At 39.7% G+C, this 15,955-nt stretch overlaps 1 protein-coding gene across 2 annotated transcripts in view; it reads right to left on the bottom strand.

Annotated features, from left to right (window-relative positions):
- NAA35 (N-alpha-acetyltransferase 35, NatC auxiliary subunit) overlaps positions 1-15,955 on the bottom strand; it is a 76,417-nt gene that overhangs the window by 12,792 nt on the left and 47,670 nt on the right. For both annotated transcript variants that reach the window (XM_056122538.1, XM_056122536.1), the window contains exon 14: positions 13,477-13,583. In XM_056122538.1, coding sequence (XP_055978513.1) covers positions 13,477-13,583 — 107 coding nt within the window. The remainder of the gene's footprint in view (positions 1-13,476; positions 13,584-15,955) is intronic.

Below are 15,955 nucleotides of genomic sequence, written 5' to 3' on the forward strand. Positions count from 1 at the left end.
TAAAATGAAACAATTAAAAGCCTTTTAAGGACAGGTAGATGCTCCAATAGCTGGGAAACCCCAGTTTGATTCCCAGCACCACAGGGTCCCAAGTACTACCAGAAGTAACCCTCCACGCAATGACCCAGGAACAGCCTTCAACCACTGCTGGTACAGAGCCTAAAACACAAAGCCACTTTCTGAATCCTAAAATCTTAATTTCCAAATTTTACACTTAATCTTAGCCAAAAGGCCGAGAAGCGATAATTTCCAAATTTTAAAATTCAGTAGCAGAAAGATGCTCATTAAAGAGCAAGGGAAAAAGGTAGGGAGATACAGTTCAAGCTTGAGCAAATGCTTACCATAAAAAAGTTCTGAATCCCTGGCACCAGATGCCCACATCCCACTTCCTCCCACTGGAGGGGTGGCTCCAGTAGCACTGAGCACCAATACCCTCACTAGGATAAGCTCTGCTGAGAGTAGTCTGGGCCTCCCAATATAGCTAAGTGTGGACCATTTTCAAAGAAAGATTAAAAAAACAAAATTTCTCACAACACAGCAAATAAAGCAGATATAAATGCCATGAGGTATTATGGAGAAGACGTTTAGAAGATAAAACATTAAGCAATCACTAAATAATAATTTGAAATCCAAAGTTCTGATGTCTACATTTCAGAAAAATCACACATGAAAATAATGTTCTTGAACTCCTAAAACAAAAAGATCAGATCTCTAGTCTTTAACACTAAAATTTTGGAAAAAAACAAAAACAAAAACAAAAAAGAGAATATCTACCACATAATGAACGATGTTACATGTAGCTAATCAGTTCTTGCTATTCATGAGTTACAGTAAGATTGTCACAAACATTCCTGCTAGAATCAAATATATGTGCATATAAATATACATCAGCTATGTATATGCAGCTAATGTATGGCATTTGCACTGTACTTTAGCTGACCGATGCTGATCTGAGCCCTTCTCCATATGGCCTATTGCACTATGTATGACTTGTTGCCCTATGCTGCAGTCCAAAGCTAATGTAATCTAGATCACCACCAAAAAAATACAAAAACAGTAAGAACATAGCATCTAATAAAGCTGTTCCTAGAAGTGTGAAACAAAAACGAAGGAGTAGCCTTGCTTGACTTCTAACTTGGGTTACTTGAAGATTTTGCAGCTTTACACATGTGTACAAATATGATAAAAATAGAATATTGATATAATATATAATATTGATATGAGAGTTAGAAATACATTGTATTAAGTAAGCAATTTTGTGATTATGGAATATACAAATAATAAACTGCAGTCAAATCTAAATTGGTAATAATAAGTGACACATATAATTTAGCATTAAGTGAGGAGCATTAACAGGAAAGACAAAATGCAAACTAAGAATGTAGAACACTACTTCACATAGGCCAAACTATCAAAAATTTTAGTCTGATGAATGCCAAAGCCAAGACTATGGAGAAGTTGAAATTGTTTTGCACTGCTGGTTCACATACAAATTGATTCAGTTTGGAAAGCACTTTGCAAAACTGGAAAAGCTGAAGATGAATTTTTACAAAGAAAGAAAAAAACCCACAGCCTAAAATTAAAAGACACCCAACTGACTGGGAGAAAATATACACTTACTACATATCTGATAAAGAAATAAAGCACTCATTATAAAGCAACAAAAAATTTTTAAAAGACTCTCACAAAATGGGTAGATGAAGTGAAGGGATATTCCTCTAAAGACGACATATCGACGCCTTCTCCAGATGGAACCCCGGTGACCATGAGCTCCTACAAGCATAGCTCTGGCATAAGAGTACCAGACATTTTTTCCGAACTGCAATGGGGCCACCCTGGCTCCCAGGCAACCTCTGATTCTCATAAGAAGCGAAAATAAAGTATCAAAGAGGAGTGGTGAGAGGTGTATATAGATTACCCTGGGTCTTAGATTACAGTAATGACAAGGATAGGGAAGAAAAAAATTTAGTGGGAAAGTAAGAGGAGGCAAACTGGAGGTAACAGGGTCAGAGCTCTGGTTCCTCAGGCACATTAGGGGGTGGAGGAGAGGTGTATGTCTATCTAGAACACAGAACCAGCAACACTGTAAGCATGAGACCCAATCTATAATAACCAATATAAGGACAAGCCCATCAAGGAGGCAGGGTGATGGGGGGGAAGGGAATCAGAGACACAGGCAGAGGCAAGTTGACACTGACAGTAGGACTGGTGTTGGAACACTGTGCATAACTTTGTAAATCATGGTGCCTTAACTTAAAAAGAGAATGTATATATTCATTCTATGATTAGCAGTTAATTATAAATACAGTCAATGTGTGTGAAAATGTACATATTCATTCTATGATTAGCAATTAATTGTAAATAGATAGTCAATGTGTACTTGGAGACAAACTGAAAGGAGAAAAAGGTTAAAATAATTCAACTATTTTCTATTAACAGACATAAAACACATTTGGAGGGCCAGGGAAATAGCTTCAAGAACTGTACCACATGCCATGTATGCAGGGACCCAGAATTCAATTCCAGGCACATGATTCTTCAAGCACTGGAAGTAAACCTTGAACACCAAGTCAAAAGTAGTTCCTGAACACCAATTGATATTGGCACCAAAACCAATAAGAAATAAACCATGTTATAAAATCATTGGCAAGAATAACTGATAGAAAAAAATCAAATAAAATGACTGTATAGTGTTCAAATTAAATTAACAATGATATTTTACTTCACAACACAATGCAAAAGCTTAAAAGAATGATAACCAGTGCTCAGCAGAGTGCAAGGAAAATGTTCCATTCTATACTGCTAATAGAAACATAAACTATTACAATCATTTAGAATGTAATCTGTGAATATGCAGGAGAGCAATAATCTCACTTCTTACAATATGTTCCTATTATAAAATATTTGGCAACCTTTAGAAATAATTAAGCTGGAGATATGGTATAGTGGTTTGCATGTATGAGGTGCACATTTGATCCAAGGCATTACAAAACTTAAATAATATCAAGAATTTATAATATCTACATCAGGTAACATGAGAGTAGTCATGATATATATTTATGGTATAAAAGCATTTTAAAAATAAATTTTAAGAAAGCAACCAAACTGAGGTTTCCATGGTGCGGGAACGGGGGAAGGATGTAGTATTGAAATGGTATGCATGAAACCCTACCACATACAGTACTGTCAATCAGAGTCTAAAATTGAAAACAGAAAATTTTTTAATTCAAATAAGTTTGAAATTCACAACGAAATTAGTTGAGGGCCTGGGAAGATAGTTCAAGGGGCTGAAGGGTACGCATTGTAGGAAGCCCAAACTTCAGTCTAGGCATACCATAGTTCCCTAAGCATATTCAGGAACAGCCTCTCTCCAAAAACAAAAAACAAACAAACAAACAAAAAACTAAACAGCTTGCTTCCTTTACTGTAAAGTCACATATGTATCTTTTATACATAAAATTATCCATAGTGACTATAATCAGAATGACATAATTTTATAAAGAACTTTCTATCTCTATTTAGGAGATACTACCTATTTTTTGTTTTTCTTCTATTTTTTTGTTTTTCAAACTACAGATTTTGACAACCCTGCTCCAGGCAAATCTACTGGCATTATTATTCCAACAATGCTTGCACGAGCGCTGGTCATATTTGATCCCTGGCACAGTAAAAAATTAAGTAAATATCAAGAATTAATAATATCTGTATCAGGTAATTAGAAAGAAGTCATGATACATATTTAAAGTAGAAAAGCACTTTAAAAATAAAATTATTATGTCTCTGGATGCTGCACCTGGCTTAGTCTCATTTCCAGGGCATCTGGAGTGGGGCAGGTGAGCCTAGCAACAGCCGCAACAAAGCCCTAGCAGCCGAAAACCTCCAGAACCCAACTGCCACGTTATTCACCGCTGATCTCGACAGGCTTGGGACTAGTCGACATGCATGAGAATGTATCTGCTGAAAAACTCAGGTATGCAGCTTTAGTGACAGAAATCTCCAGGCTCTCATGGAGTTAGGAATGAATGGCAACCTCCCCCCATTTCTCTGTCTTTTCTGGAGCCTGGAGATCACACCCAAAAACTGCCTCCAGCATCATATGAGGTCCATATAAGCTCATTAAAGGCCATGAACCAGAGACTCGCAAATAAATATCAAAAACGAGACAGAAGCTGCAGAGATCCTAATGTCATCTCCAATTGTATCAACTTATTTGAAATTTTAGAATGCTGGCGATTTCATACTCTACTCCACTGATGTACCAAGAATAGCACACCACTCAGATAATGCAAACTATTTTAAGCAATATAAAGTAAAAGTAAAGGCCCTCCCGTTGATCATCGATTTGCTCGAGTGGGCCCAGTAACGTCTCCATTGGAGACTTTGTTGTTACTGTGTCTGGCATATCGAATACGTCACGGGGAGCTTGCCTGGCTCTGCCGTGCGGGCGAGATACTCTCGGTAGCTTGCCGGGCTCTCCGAGAGGGGCGGAGAAATCGAACTCGGGTCGGCCATGTTGGCTGCGTGCAAAGCAAATATATTAAGCAATATATTAAAATTAAAATTAAGAATTTCTAAATATAGTGTTAAAATGGCCTGGAGCGACAGCAAAGCAGGTAGGGTGTTTACCTTGTCAGCAACTGACCCAGTCGACCCAGGTTCTTGGAGAGCCCAGCAAGCTACCGAGAGAGTATCTCGCCTGCATGGCAAAGCCTGGCAAGCTTGCCTGGCAAGCTACCTGTGACATATCTGATATACCAAACAAAGTAACAAGTCTCACAATGTTACTGGGCCTGATAGAGCAAATCCAACAGGACAACTGTGACAGTGTTAAAATACTGAGAACACTGTATAGTATTTGAAGTACAGTACAATGTAACCCGGCAAGCTACCGAGAGTACTTGATATGCCAGACACAGTAACAACAAAGTCTCCAATGGAGATGTTATTTGATATGCCAGACACAGTAACAACAAAGTCTCCAATGGAGATGTTACTGGGTCCTGACGATCAACGGGAGGGCCTTTACCTTACCTTACAATGTAAATTAAATTTTATATGTGCCAGAAAAAAAATGGTGACTCCTTTACTGTGATACTGTTTATTATTATATGTGATACTTTTTTATTACAAAGTAAATGTACTTTTATATGGAGGAAGACAAGAAAATGGTGTGACTCACTTTATTGTGTTATTACTATTGTGATACTCTATTATTGTTATTTTTTCAATTGTGATCATATATTATACAGCCAACTTTTTTTTAACTTTTTTATTGAATAAACATGAGACAGACCTCTATAAAGCTGTTGATGGTTGGATTTCAGTCATACAGTATTACAACACCTATCCCTCCAAACAGTGTACACTTCCCAGCACCAGTGTCCCTACAAAGGTTCCCACCCATCACTCCCCACCCCTTCTGCCTCTGTGGCAGGCATCTCTCTCCCTCCCTCTCCTCGCTCCCCTCTCACCCTCTCCCTCCTTGTCCAGTGTGATCATTACCAGGTATTACTGTCATACTGGTCTCTTCTTTTATCTTACCTACTCTCAGCCCCACACACACTTGCAGTTAGTTCTAACCATTGACCAGTCCTCCTGACTCGTTTTCCCTGGCCATGGATCACTTGATCACTTGACTTCCCGTTAATCGACGATTTGCTTGAGCGGGCGCCAGTAACGTCTCCATCTGTCCCTGTCCCGTGCTAGTGTAGCCCAATGGCATCTGTTCGCTCTAGGAACATGAAGAGCCTCAAACCAATCGTTCATGATCTTGATGAAGAAGTCTGACCATCTGGTAGGTGGGCAGCCACGCGGTCTTTTGACATCCTGTGGAATCCAGTCAGTAACAGCTCTAGTCCAGCGGTCATCTCTAAATCTCATTACGTGACCAGTCCATCTGATTTTTGACACCTTGGCAAACAAAACAGCGTCCCTGATTCTTGATCGTCGACGGATGTCGGAACTCCGGATTCTTTCTCTCATTTGAGTGAAACGTGATATTCCAAGCATAGCTCTTTCAATTCCTCTTTGGGAGACCCAAATAGCGTTCTCGTCCTGTTTGCAAAGGGCCCAGGTCTCGGAGGCGTATGTTAATGCAGGAAGAACAGTGGAATCAAAGAGATGTGCCCGGAGCCGGAGGTTCTTCGTCCTCTTAGCTATTTCTTCGACGCTCCTGAAGGCGTTCCAAGCCGCTCTCTTCCTCCTGCGCAGCTCGGGTGCCAGGTCATTTGTCATGTTGACTTCTCGACCTAGGTACACATAGCTGTTGCATTCGGAGATGGTCGTTCCGTTGAGAGCGAATGGAGTGTCAGGAACGAGACTGTTTCTCATAAACATTGTCTTCGTAAGATTCAGCTGTAGACCGACCTTTCCACACTCACGGTCAAAGTTGGCCAGCATTTGTGCCGCTTGGCTGATGTTTGGTGTTATTAAAAAAATGTCATCAGCAAAGCGGAGGTGGTGTAGTTGCCAACCATCTATCTTCACTCCCATTCCTTCCCATTCCAGTCGCCACATGATGTTCTCGAGGGTGGCACTGAAGAGTTTCGGTAAAATGGTATCACCCTGCCGAACCCCTCTCTTGACATCGATGATTACTTCTTTGTAGAATGGTGAGATCCTGGTAGTGAATCCGCAATACAGCTCACGGAGGATCTTGATGTATTGAGCTTGAATGCCCTGAATGGCTAGGGCTTCAATGACCGCTTCTGTCTCAACAGAATCAAAGGCCTTCTTTAAATCAATGAACGTTAGACAGAGCAGCATCTTCAACTCCCGAGAAGCCTCAATGAGCTTGGTTATCGTGTGGATATGGTCGATGGTGCTGAATCTTTTGCGGATCCCGGCTTGCTCGCATGGTTGCCCTTCATCTAGTGTTCTGCCAATCCTATTTAGGATGACTCGAGTGAACAACTTGTAGATGACAGACAATAGGCAGATCGGGCGATAGTTGCCAATGTCATGGATGTCTCCCTTCTTGAACAGTAGTACAGTCCTGCTGGTTTTCCACTGGGATGGAACCTTGCATTCAGACAGGTAGCGTGTGAAGAGCCGAGCCAGTATATTGATGAGTACTGACGGCAGGTTCTTCAGGTGTTCAGGTCTGACCTTGTCTGGTCCGGGTGCTGTTTGTTTCTTTACTGACATATCCATCCTGTGGAATTTGGTATGTTGGCAAGTGGACATGGCTATCGAAGAGATTTGAGTAGAAGTCATGGATAATCTTCTCCATTGCCGTTCTGGAGGATGTAAAGAAAGATCCTGATGGCAGGACGTCGGAGGGCAGTCATCTTGGTCTTGCAGTTGGCGAAGGACAGGAGGCGGGCGTTACGAATACTTTTCCCAGCTTCTGCCGCATCTATCAGCACTTCTACTCTTCTTTCTTTGAGGTCTTCCTTGATCACATCTCTGCACTGCTTTGCGAGCTCGGATGTTGGATATTAGTCTTTTAATATGTGTGTGTGTATTTTATATACCACAAATGAATACATTCATCTGTCCTTCTCCTCCAGAAGGACAGATATTCTCAGCATGATATTCTCCATGTCCATCTATTTATAGGAAATTTCAAGATTTCATTTTTCCTAACAGTATTCCATTGTGTAGATGAACCATAATCTCTTCATCTATTCATCTGTTCTTGGGTACTTAGGTTGTTTCCAGATTCTGGCTATGGTGAATAGTACTGCAATGAACACAGGAGTGGAGATGGAGATGGTTTTTCTGCTGTGTGCTTTTGGGCCCCCAGGGTATATTCCCAGAACTGGTGTTGCTGGGTGAAATGGGAGCTCAATTTCTAGTTTTTTGAGAAATGTCCATATTGTTTTCCAAAAAGGCTGGACCAGTAGGCATTCCCACCAAAAATAGAATTTCTTTCTCCCTACATGCACACCAATACTGGTTGCTTTTGTTCTTTTGGATGTGTGCCAGAATCTGTGTGTCCCTGATGATTAGTGATGAAGAGCATTTTTTTCATGTGCCTTCTGGTCATTCGAGTTTCTTCTTTAAGAAAGTTTCTGTTCATTTCATTGCCCCATTTTCTGATGGGATTGGATGTTTGGAGGTATTACCTTCCCCAACTTCAAACTGTACTACAAGTGGTAATAATTAAAACAAATTGGTATTGTAATAAAGACAGATCTGCAGACCAATGGAATAGGGTTGAATATCCTTACACACACCCTCAAATATTTGATTATTTAATCCTTGATAAAGGAGAAAGAAATATGAAGTGGAACAAGGAAATCCTCTTTAACAAGTGGTGCTGGCAAAACTGGACAGCTACATGCAAAAACCGGGCTAAGACCTCTACCTAACACCATAAAAGTTAGATCAAAATGGATTTAAGACCTCAACATCAGACCAGAATCCATTAGATACATGGAAGAAAAGTTAGGCAAAACCTTTCATGATATGGAAACTAAAGATAACTTCAAAGATGAAACACCACTGACCAAGCAAATGGAAGCAAACAAATGGGACTACCATAAACTAAGAAGCTTCTGCACCTCAAAAAGAAACAAATCACCAGGATACAAGGCAGCCTACAGAATGGGAAAGGATATTCACCCAATACCCTCAGATAAGTGATTAAGTGATCAGATATACAAGTCACTGGTTGAACTCTAAAAGAAAATAAGCCAAATATATATATATATAAACATATATATATTAATGTAGGAATAGTGCTATTTATTCAGCCATTGATTATGCTGTTTGAATTGGGCATGAACTATATTACTTTTTTTAATTGAATCACCATAAGATACAGTTACAAACCTTTAATGTTCGAGATTCAGTCATACAATGATGCATTACCCATCCCTCCACCAGTGCAGCACACTTTCTACCACCATGTCCCCAGAATATTCCCCTAACCCCCCAATCCCAGTCCTCAGCCTACCTCCATAGTAGGCAATTTCCCCAATACTCTCTACTTTTGGGCATTATGTTTTGCTCGAATTTTCCCACCACCATTCAAGCTGGCCTGCCAGGGGCAGATGCTAGATCATTTATTGCCCATTGCTTATTTTTACTATCTTGGGTGCGGGGAGCTTCTGGAATCCTAGATTGTAAATGGTTGGGTTCCAGAGACATTTCTGGAGGGGACTAATCCATTTTGGGATTCAACTGGGCATCTCTGGACCAGGGCTGTTTGTGCGCTAAGATGGCGCCTGGAGGCACATTGTGGGGGTGACAGCCAGGCCAATGAGTGGGTGGGGAGCCGGGGAGTGACAGTCTTGCACCTCTGCTGCAATGCGGCATAGAGATTTTGTCCTGCATACCTGGGCCTTGCTTGTGGAAGCTCTTGGTCACTGGGATTCTACTTGGAGTAGGCACGGGAGAGTATACCTGCTCCACCTGGGTTGCCCTGGTGAAACTGGCTTGGTATGGGGCGCAGAGATATCTCTGGCTCTGTGGTGTCTTCTTGGACTTCTTGTTGTGTCTCTGGCTTTTGATTTCTTTCGAGATTTATGGGTCTCTGAAGCAAGGCCAGGAATAGAGTTTACAGGATGGCGCTAGAGTTGGTTTGTGGGGGTCATGTGACTGTTAGTGCTTCCATGTGGATTGGGAAGAGAGGGGAGTTAGCCCACCCCAACTCCGTGAAAGCCTGGAGCTTTTAGTCACAAAATCCGCACATCCAAATTTTCTGCATATTATATCTTGGTGAAGTCTGTCCTGAGACGGTGGAGTCAAGTTGGGGGTATGGCGGTGATTTTGGATTGTGGAAGTAAGTGGCTGCTGGGGGCTCTGCTTGGGCAGGCACAGATCAACCTGGCCCCCTCTGATTTATCCCCGTCTGTTCAGCCATGTGCGGGTGCTAGATTGTGTCTTTTAGTCTCTTTCGAGATTTATCTATGGGTCTCCCAGATAAAGCCAATAAATGAGCTTGTATAGCTGAGCTGGAGGTGGTTTGTGGGCATGGCTCCCACATACCTAACTTTTGGCCGTTTAATTTCTTGGTAACCTTGGCCCCAAGTTGTTGGGGTCCAGTCAAAGGCACAGTGGCAATTTTGGGGTGTCAGTAAGCTTGAAGACACCATCAGGCTGCTGATGCACTCGCTCCGCTAGTACAGGCTGACCTGTTGGCGGCATCATACCCTCAAGCCAACTATTTTTAAGCATGCTATTTATCTTCTTTTCCTATTTCTTTTTCTAAACCAGTGTTATGTCAAGTACTAATTTTGTCAAAATATTTCTTAAATGAGCTTTCTCCTTTACATTTCCAAAGTTCAATTCTTGGTCATCTCTCAGCATACTATCAAATAAGCCTAGCTCAAAACCATAATTCCATTATCACTATTAAAAAAAGATATAGGCACTGGAACCATAGCACAGGGGGTAAGGCATTTGCCTTGCATGCAGTCGACCTGGGTTTGATTCCCAGCATCCCCTATGGTTCCCTGAGCACAGCCAGGGATAATTCCTCAGTGCAGAGCCAGGAGGAACCCCTGAGTATTGCCGGGTGTAACCCAAAAGGCGAAAAAAAAAAAAAAAGATATAATCTGCTAATTTCTTCCTAAAACTGAATAATTCAACAATTATAAGGACCAATAAGGACCAAACTTGACCAAAGTTAATCACTGCACTCAAGACTCTTCCATGTATTACCGCAAACTCTTTTAATCATTCAACGCCAATATGTTTATTCATGCATTCAACAGGTTCATTGTGTGCTGTGTGACACATTGTTCTAACAATTAAGACACTAGTGAAAAGGTAGCAAATTAATGTGCTCTGACTTAACCGAGTATTTATCTAGCTGGCTGAGAGGGGCAGAGAAATGGGATAGGTGGCATATCTGTCTATGTGTGTATGCTGGGGATAGGGGACAGAAAAAATCATCATGAATTTAAGCCATATAAAGACAAATGCAAGGTAGAATAATTACATAACATTTAATAAAGCTGTTAAAAAAATGGGGAATGTAACCGACACTGAGGATATCCGCCTGTTTACTTCATCCAGATATGGTTAAGTATGTGTAAAGTATGTGTAAAATCTCAAGTTTCCTCATCTCTGAGCATAACCCATAAAAGTTTTCTTTCTTTCATGTCCCACTTGCCTATAATCTTACTTAATTGTTCGAGGCTCACTCCTGATTCTATGCTCAGGGATCACTGGTGGGGCTTAAGGGGGACATATGCTGTGCTAGGGACAAAATCTGGATTGGCTATGTGCAAGACAAGTGACCTAGCCTCTGTACTACTGCTTCCACCAGATTTATATGAATCTATCTCATGGTTTGTTCCAAAGGAATCTAGCCTGAGTAGAAGTCACTTTTATGTGAGATGTAGCATGAATTATTCAATAAACTGTTGGTAAAAATAATAAACCATCAACTCTTCTTAAAATATATAACACATGCCCATGATTTCACATATACCAGATTCTTTGCTAGGAAATAATGACTTTTCCCACTCCCCAACAGAAAAGTATTTTTAAGTCTCAAAAATGCTTACTCAAATAACAATTCTTTCTGTCTGCATGAAACCCTTTTTGACAGCATGTTTTCAGGGCCATAATCTACTAACAGTTTTAAAAACAAGTATCTATAGTTTCTGTTTTTTCTAGACTCATCATTGGAAAGATAATTTATAAAAATTTATGGGGACAGAGATCTGAGCCCACTTTTTTGCCTAACGCCATGTATAAAAGTAAGATCAAAATGGATTTATGACCTCAACATCAGACCGGAATCCATAAAGTTCATTGAAGACAAAGTTGGCAAAACCCTCCATGATATTGAAGCTAATGGTATCTTCAAAGATGTCACGCCACTGGCCAAGCAAGTGAAAACAGAGATAGACAAATGGGACTATCTAAAACTAAGAAGCTTCTGCACCTCAAAAGAAACAGTGACCAAAATACAAAGACAGTGTACAGAATGGGAAAGGATATTCGCTAAATACACATCCGACAAGGGGTTGATATCAAGGATATACAAGGTACTGGTTGAACTCCACAAGAAGAAAGCACCCAACCCCATCAAAAAATGGGGCGAGGAAATGAACAGAAACTTTTGCAAAGAAGAAATCCAAATGGCAAAAAGGCACATGAGAAAATGTTCTACATCACTAATCATCAGGGAGATGCAGATCAAAAAAAAAAAAATGAGGTATCATTTCACACCACAGAGACTGGCCCACATCCACAAGAACAAAAGCAACCGGTACTGGCGCGGAAGTGGCAAGAAAGGGACCCTCCTTCACTGTTGGTGGGAATGCTGACTGGTCCAACCCTTCTGGAAAACAGTATGGACGATTCTCAAAAAATTAGAATTTGATCTCCCATTTGACCCAGCAATACCACTCCTGGGAATATATCCCAGAGAGGCAAAAAAGTATAGTCTAAGTGACATCTGCAATTGTTTGTTCACTGCAGCACTCTTTACAATAGCCAGAATCTGGAAAAAACCTGAGTGCCCGAGAACAGATGACTGGTTAAAGAAACTTTGGTACATTTACACAATGGAGTACTATGTAGCTGTTAGAAAAGATGAAGTCCTGAAATTTACATACAAGTGGTACTACATGGAAAGTATCATGTTAAGCGAAATGAGTCAGAAAGAGCAGGATAGACACAGAAAGATTGCATTCATCTGGGGAACATAAAGCAACACAATGGGAGACTAACACCCAGGAGTGGCTGAGATTAGTACCAGGAATTTTGCTCCATGACTTGGAGGCCAGCCACACGTGCTAGGGGAAAAGGAAGCTCAAGAGAAGAGAATACCAAATAAAGGGTGTTGTGAGGATCCTCCCACGGTGGGAGAAGCGTGCTGAAAGTAGACTATAGACCAAATGTGACTGCCACTCAATGCCTCTCTTGCAAAACACAGGACCCAAAAGAAGAGAGAGAGAAAACAAGGGGGAATGCCCTGCCACAGAGGAAGGGTGGTATGGAGGGTGGGAGGGATGCTGGGACCCGTGGTGATGGAGGATGGGTGCTGGTGGAGGGATGGGTACTTGATCATTGTATAACTGAAACCCAAGCACAAATATTTGTAAGTCTATAACTGTACCTCATGGTGTTTCACTAATAAAAAAATTCAAAAAAAATTTATGGGGACAGAGATATAGTACAGGGGTTAAAACACCTCCACTGCATATGGTCACCTGGATTTGATCCACAATAACACAAATTGTCCCCTTAGTGATTTCTGCACACAGCTAGAGTGGTAGCAAAATAAATCTATGTACCAAAATGTCTACCTAAATCATTGCTTTGAACACAGTAAGATCAATACAAGTTACTGAATTTCTGATGACTCTTCTGTAAGTTTTTAAGTTAGACATATTGTAACTTCACATAAACCTCAGTTTAAGTCTAAACAATATGTGACACAAATAATAACATAACCAAGATTCAAAAAATTTTTATATGGGTATTTGTTTTATGCTTTAGTAAGCAGCAGCTTTGAAAAATGTGGGTTTTCAGGAAATACTCTTTTATAAAATGTTTTATGATACTTACTTTGGGGAGAGCACTGGAGGACTAACAAAAGACCGAAGTGCATCTTTCACCATGTCTTGCATGAGATGGGTTCCAAAGACTTTTTTGTTATCCACTAGAAAAGTGGTCTTAAACAAAAAAAAGGTACATATTAGTAACATTGACACTACTTGACAATGCTGATAATTATACATATCACTACTTTGAAATGAGCTTTTAATAAATACCACAGAATATAAGAGATTAAAATATAGAAAGTCCTGAGATCAGAACAATAGTACAGAGGGTAGTGTGCATCCCTGTACATAGCTGACACAGGTTCAATCCCTTGCACCCCAAGAAAGGCCCCCAACATCACCAAAAGTGATACCTTTTGGGCACAGAGCCAAAAAGCTCTGAGAACTGTGGGATATGCCCCCCCCAAACAAAGTAAAAACCAAAAACTAAGAACTAGGGCTTGAGCAATGGTACCTGAGCAGGGAAGGCTCAACGCAGCTGACCTGGGTTTGATCCTTTACACCCCAGAGTTCTCAGAGTCTGCCGGAATAATTCCTAAGCACAGACCCAGGAATAAGGCTTGACCACTGCCAGGTATGGCCAAAACAAACAAACAAACAAAAAAACCCTAAGATCTTATAAATTTATACTTAATTATTCCACTTGTTTGTTACTGTATTATATTTTTTTTTATTAAAATTTCCATTTTAATGTATTTGTGATTATGGTTTTATTAATTTTTTAATCACACCTGGGATTTGACCTAACATTGTGTCACATCCCTGATGCTTAATTTTTTTTAATGCTGACAAAATTCAAGTGGTTGATATAATGAGTTGAAGATTAGAAAACAAAGCTCCAATATTAAAATAAGTTTAAAATCAATTTTTAAGTGAAAATTGTTTTATCTACCGGGGGGCTAAGTCCTTGTCTAAGGATTTACTAAACAGTTTGCTGCTAGTTGAGTGTTCTGTTTTATTGTCCTTATTTGATGAATTTAACTGGCTTCTATGTCACTCTCCCATTTAATCTGGTGTGCTCCTATTGGAATATCAGCATTGAGGAGTATATGCAGTCCACAGACTACAGGATTAGTGGTCTGGGTCAATGAGTTGACAAAGATTTTTCACAGTTTGGTCTTTCTGCAGAGATAATAGAGAAGTGGTGAACTGAGCCCTTGATATGGCTGCAGCAGTGGGGTGTGGGTGCAGCTGCCAGGGTTTCAACAGGACAAGAACTTAGTGCACATCCCTCCGAAGAGTTTTCAACTTGGGGAACAATGTGTCCAAAAATTTTAATTGCTGGCTTGTATGTCCTTGGAGATTTGTTGTGAATTGGTAGAGCAGGGCATCAGGAGGTGGGTGTGGCTCTTTAATATATTTTTAAGAAAGATGTAAATTTGAGGTATATATTATAAATCAGTGTCTCTATGTTATAATACTGTTTAAAGGTTTTGATTTCTGTGTATTTGACGAAAGTACACAGATGAACTGTTAAGTTTCTTTTACAATTCACAGAAAAACATGGCATATGTAAACAGCATGTTTCCAACCTTTCTCAATCATATACCTTTTCTTTTTCCTGTCATTTATCAAAATGCAGCAGTGTACTGAGTAGGAATAGAAGGCTGAGAATACACATTTTTGATTTCTTTTCAATACAAAGAAGATTTAATCTTTCATAGTTATCTTAGCTGTAGCTTTTTGCACATGATTTCTGGGGGATTAAAAGGCGTTTCAACAAAGTCCTGTTAATAGTTTTATTAAATATTTAAGTATTATTACTCATGAATGGATGCCCAATTTTGCCAAATATTTTTTCTTAATCTACTAATACTTTAGATTATATAATGAATTACATTAACTGATTTTTCAAATGCTGAACCAGTCCTGCATTTCCAGCCTTGCATTCCTAAGATATAACCCATATGTTTATTATTGATTATTTTCTAATGCATTACTGGATTTAATATGAAAGTGCCTTATCCTTTGATATAGCTTAAATATAAAAATACTTTTCTATATAGGTCATGAATATTGGTCTAAAGATATCTTTTTCTTTCCACAATGGTCTATAGTTTTCTAAGCTTGTAACACCTGGTTTCGTAGAGGTAATGCTTGCCTTGTGAATGTTCTTTTCTCTTATAAAGGGATTGTGTAGAAAAAGACTAGCAATTCTTTCTGTTGAAAGTGTTAATTAAATTTCTTTAGTAACTATAGGATTAATCAAGTTATCTATTTCATCCGGAGTGAGTTCTTTAAGTCATTTCACCAATGGTTTTGAATCCATGGACATGGTGGTATTTATATTTTTAGCATGTGCAGGACTCTAGTTGGCATTTTGTCTTTCATTCCTAATATTAGCAGTCTACATCTTATTCCCCTTGTTTTGTTTAAAGGTTAGAGATTCACAAACCTGATATTTTCAAGAACCAGCTTCTGACTGCATTAATTGATTTGGTGGTATTTCTCTGTTTATTTCTTATTTTGCCAGTTTCTTTTTC

Source organism: Sorex fumeus, unplaced genomic scaffold, assembly GCF_029834395.1.
Source record: "Sorex fumeus unplaced genomic scaffold, SorFum_2.1 ptg000046l, whole genome shotgun sequence".
NCBI classification, from domain to species: Eukaryota; Metazoa; Chordata; class Mammalia; order Eulipotyphla; family Soricidae; genus Sorex; species Sorex fumeus.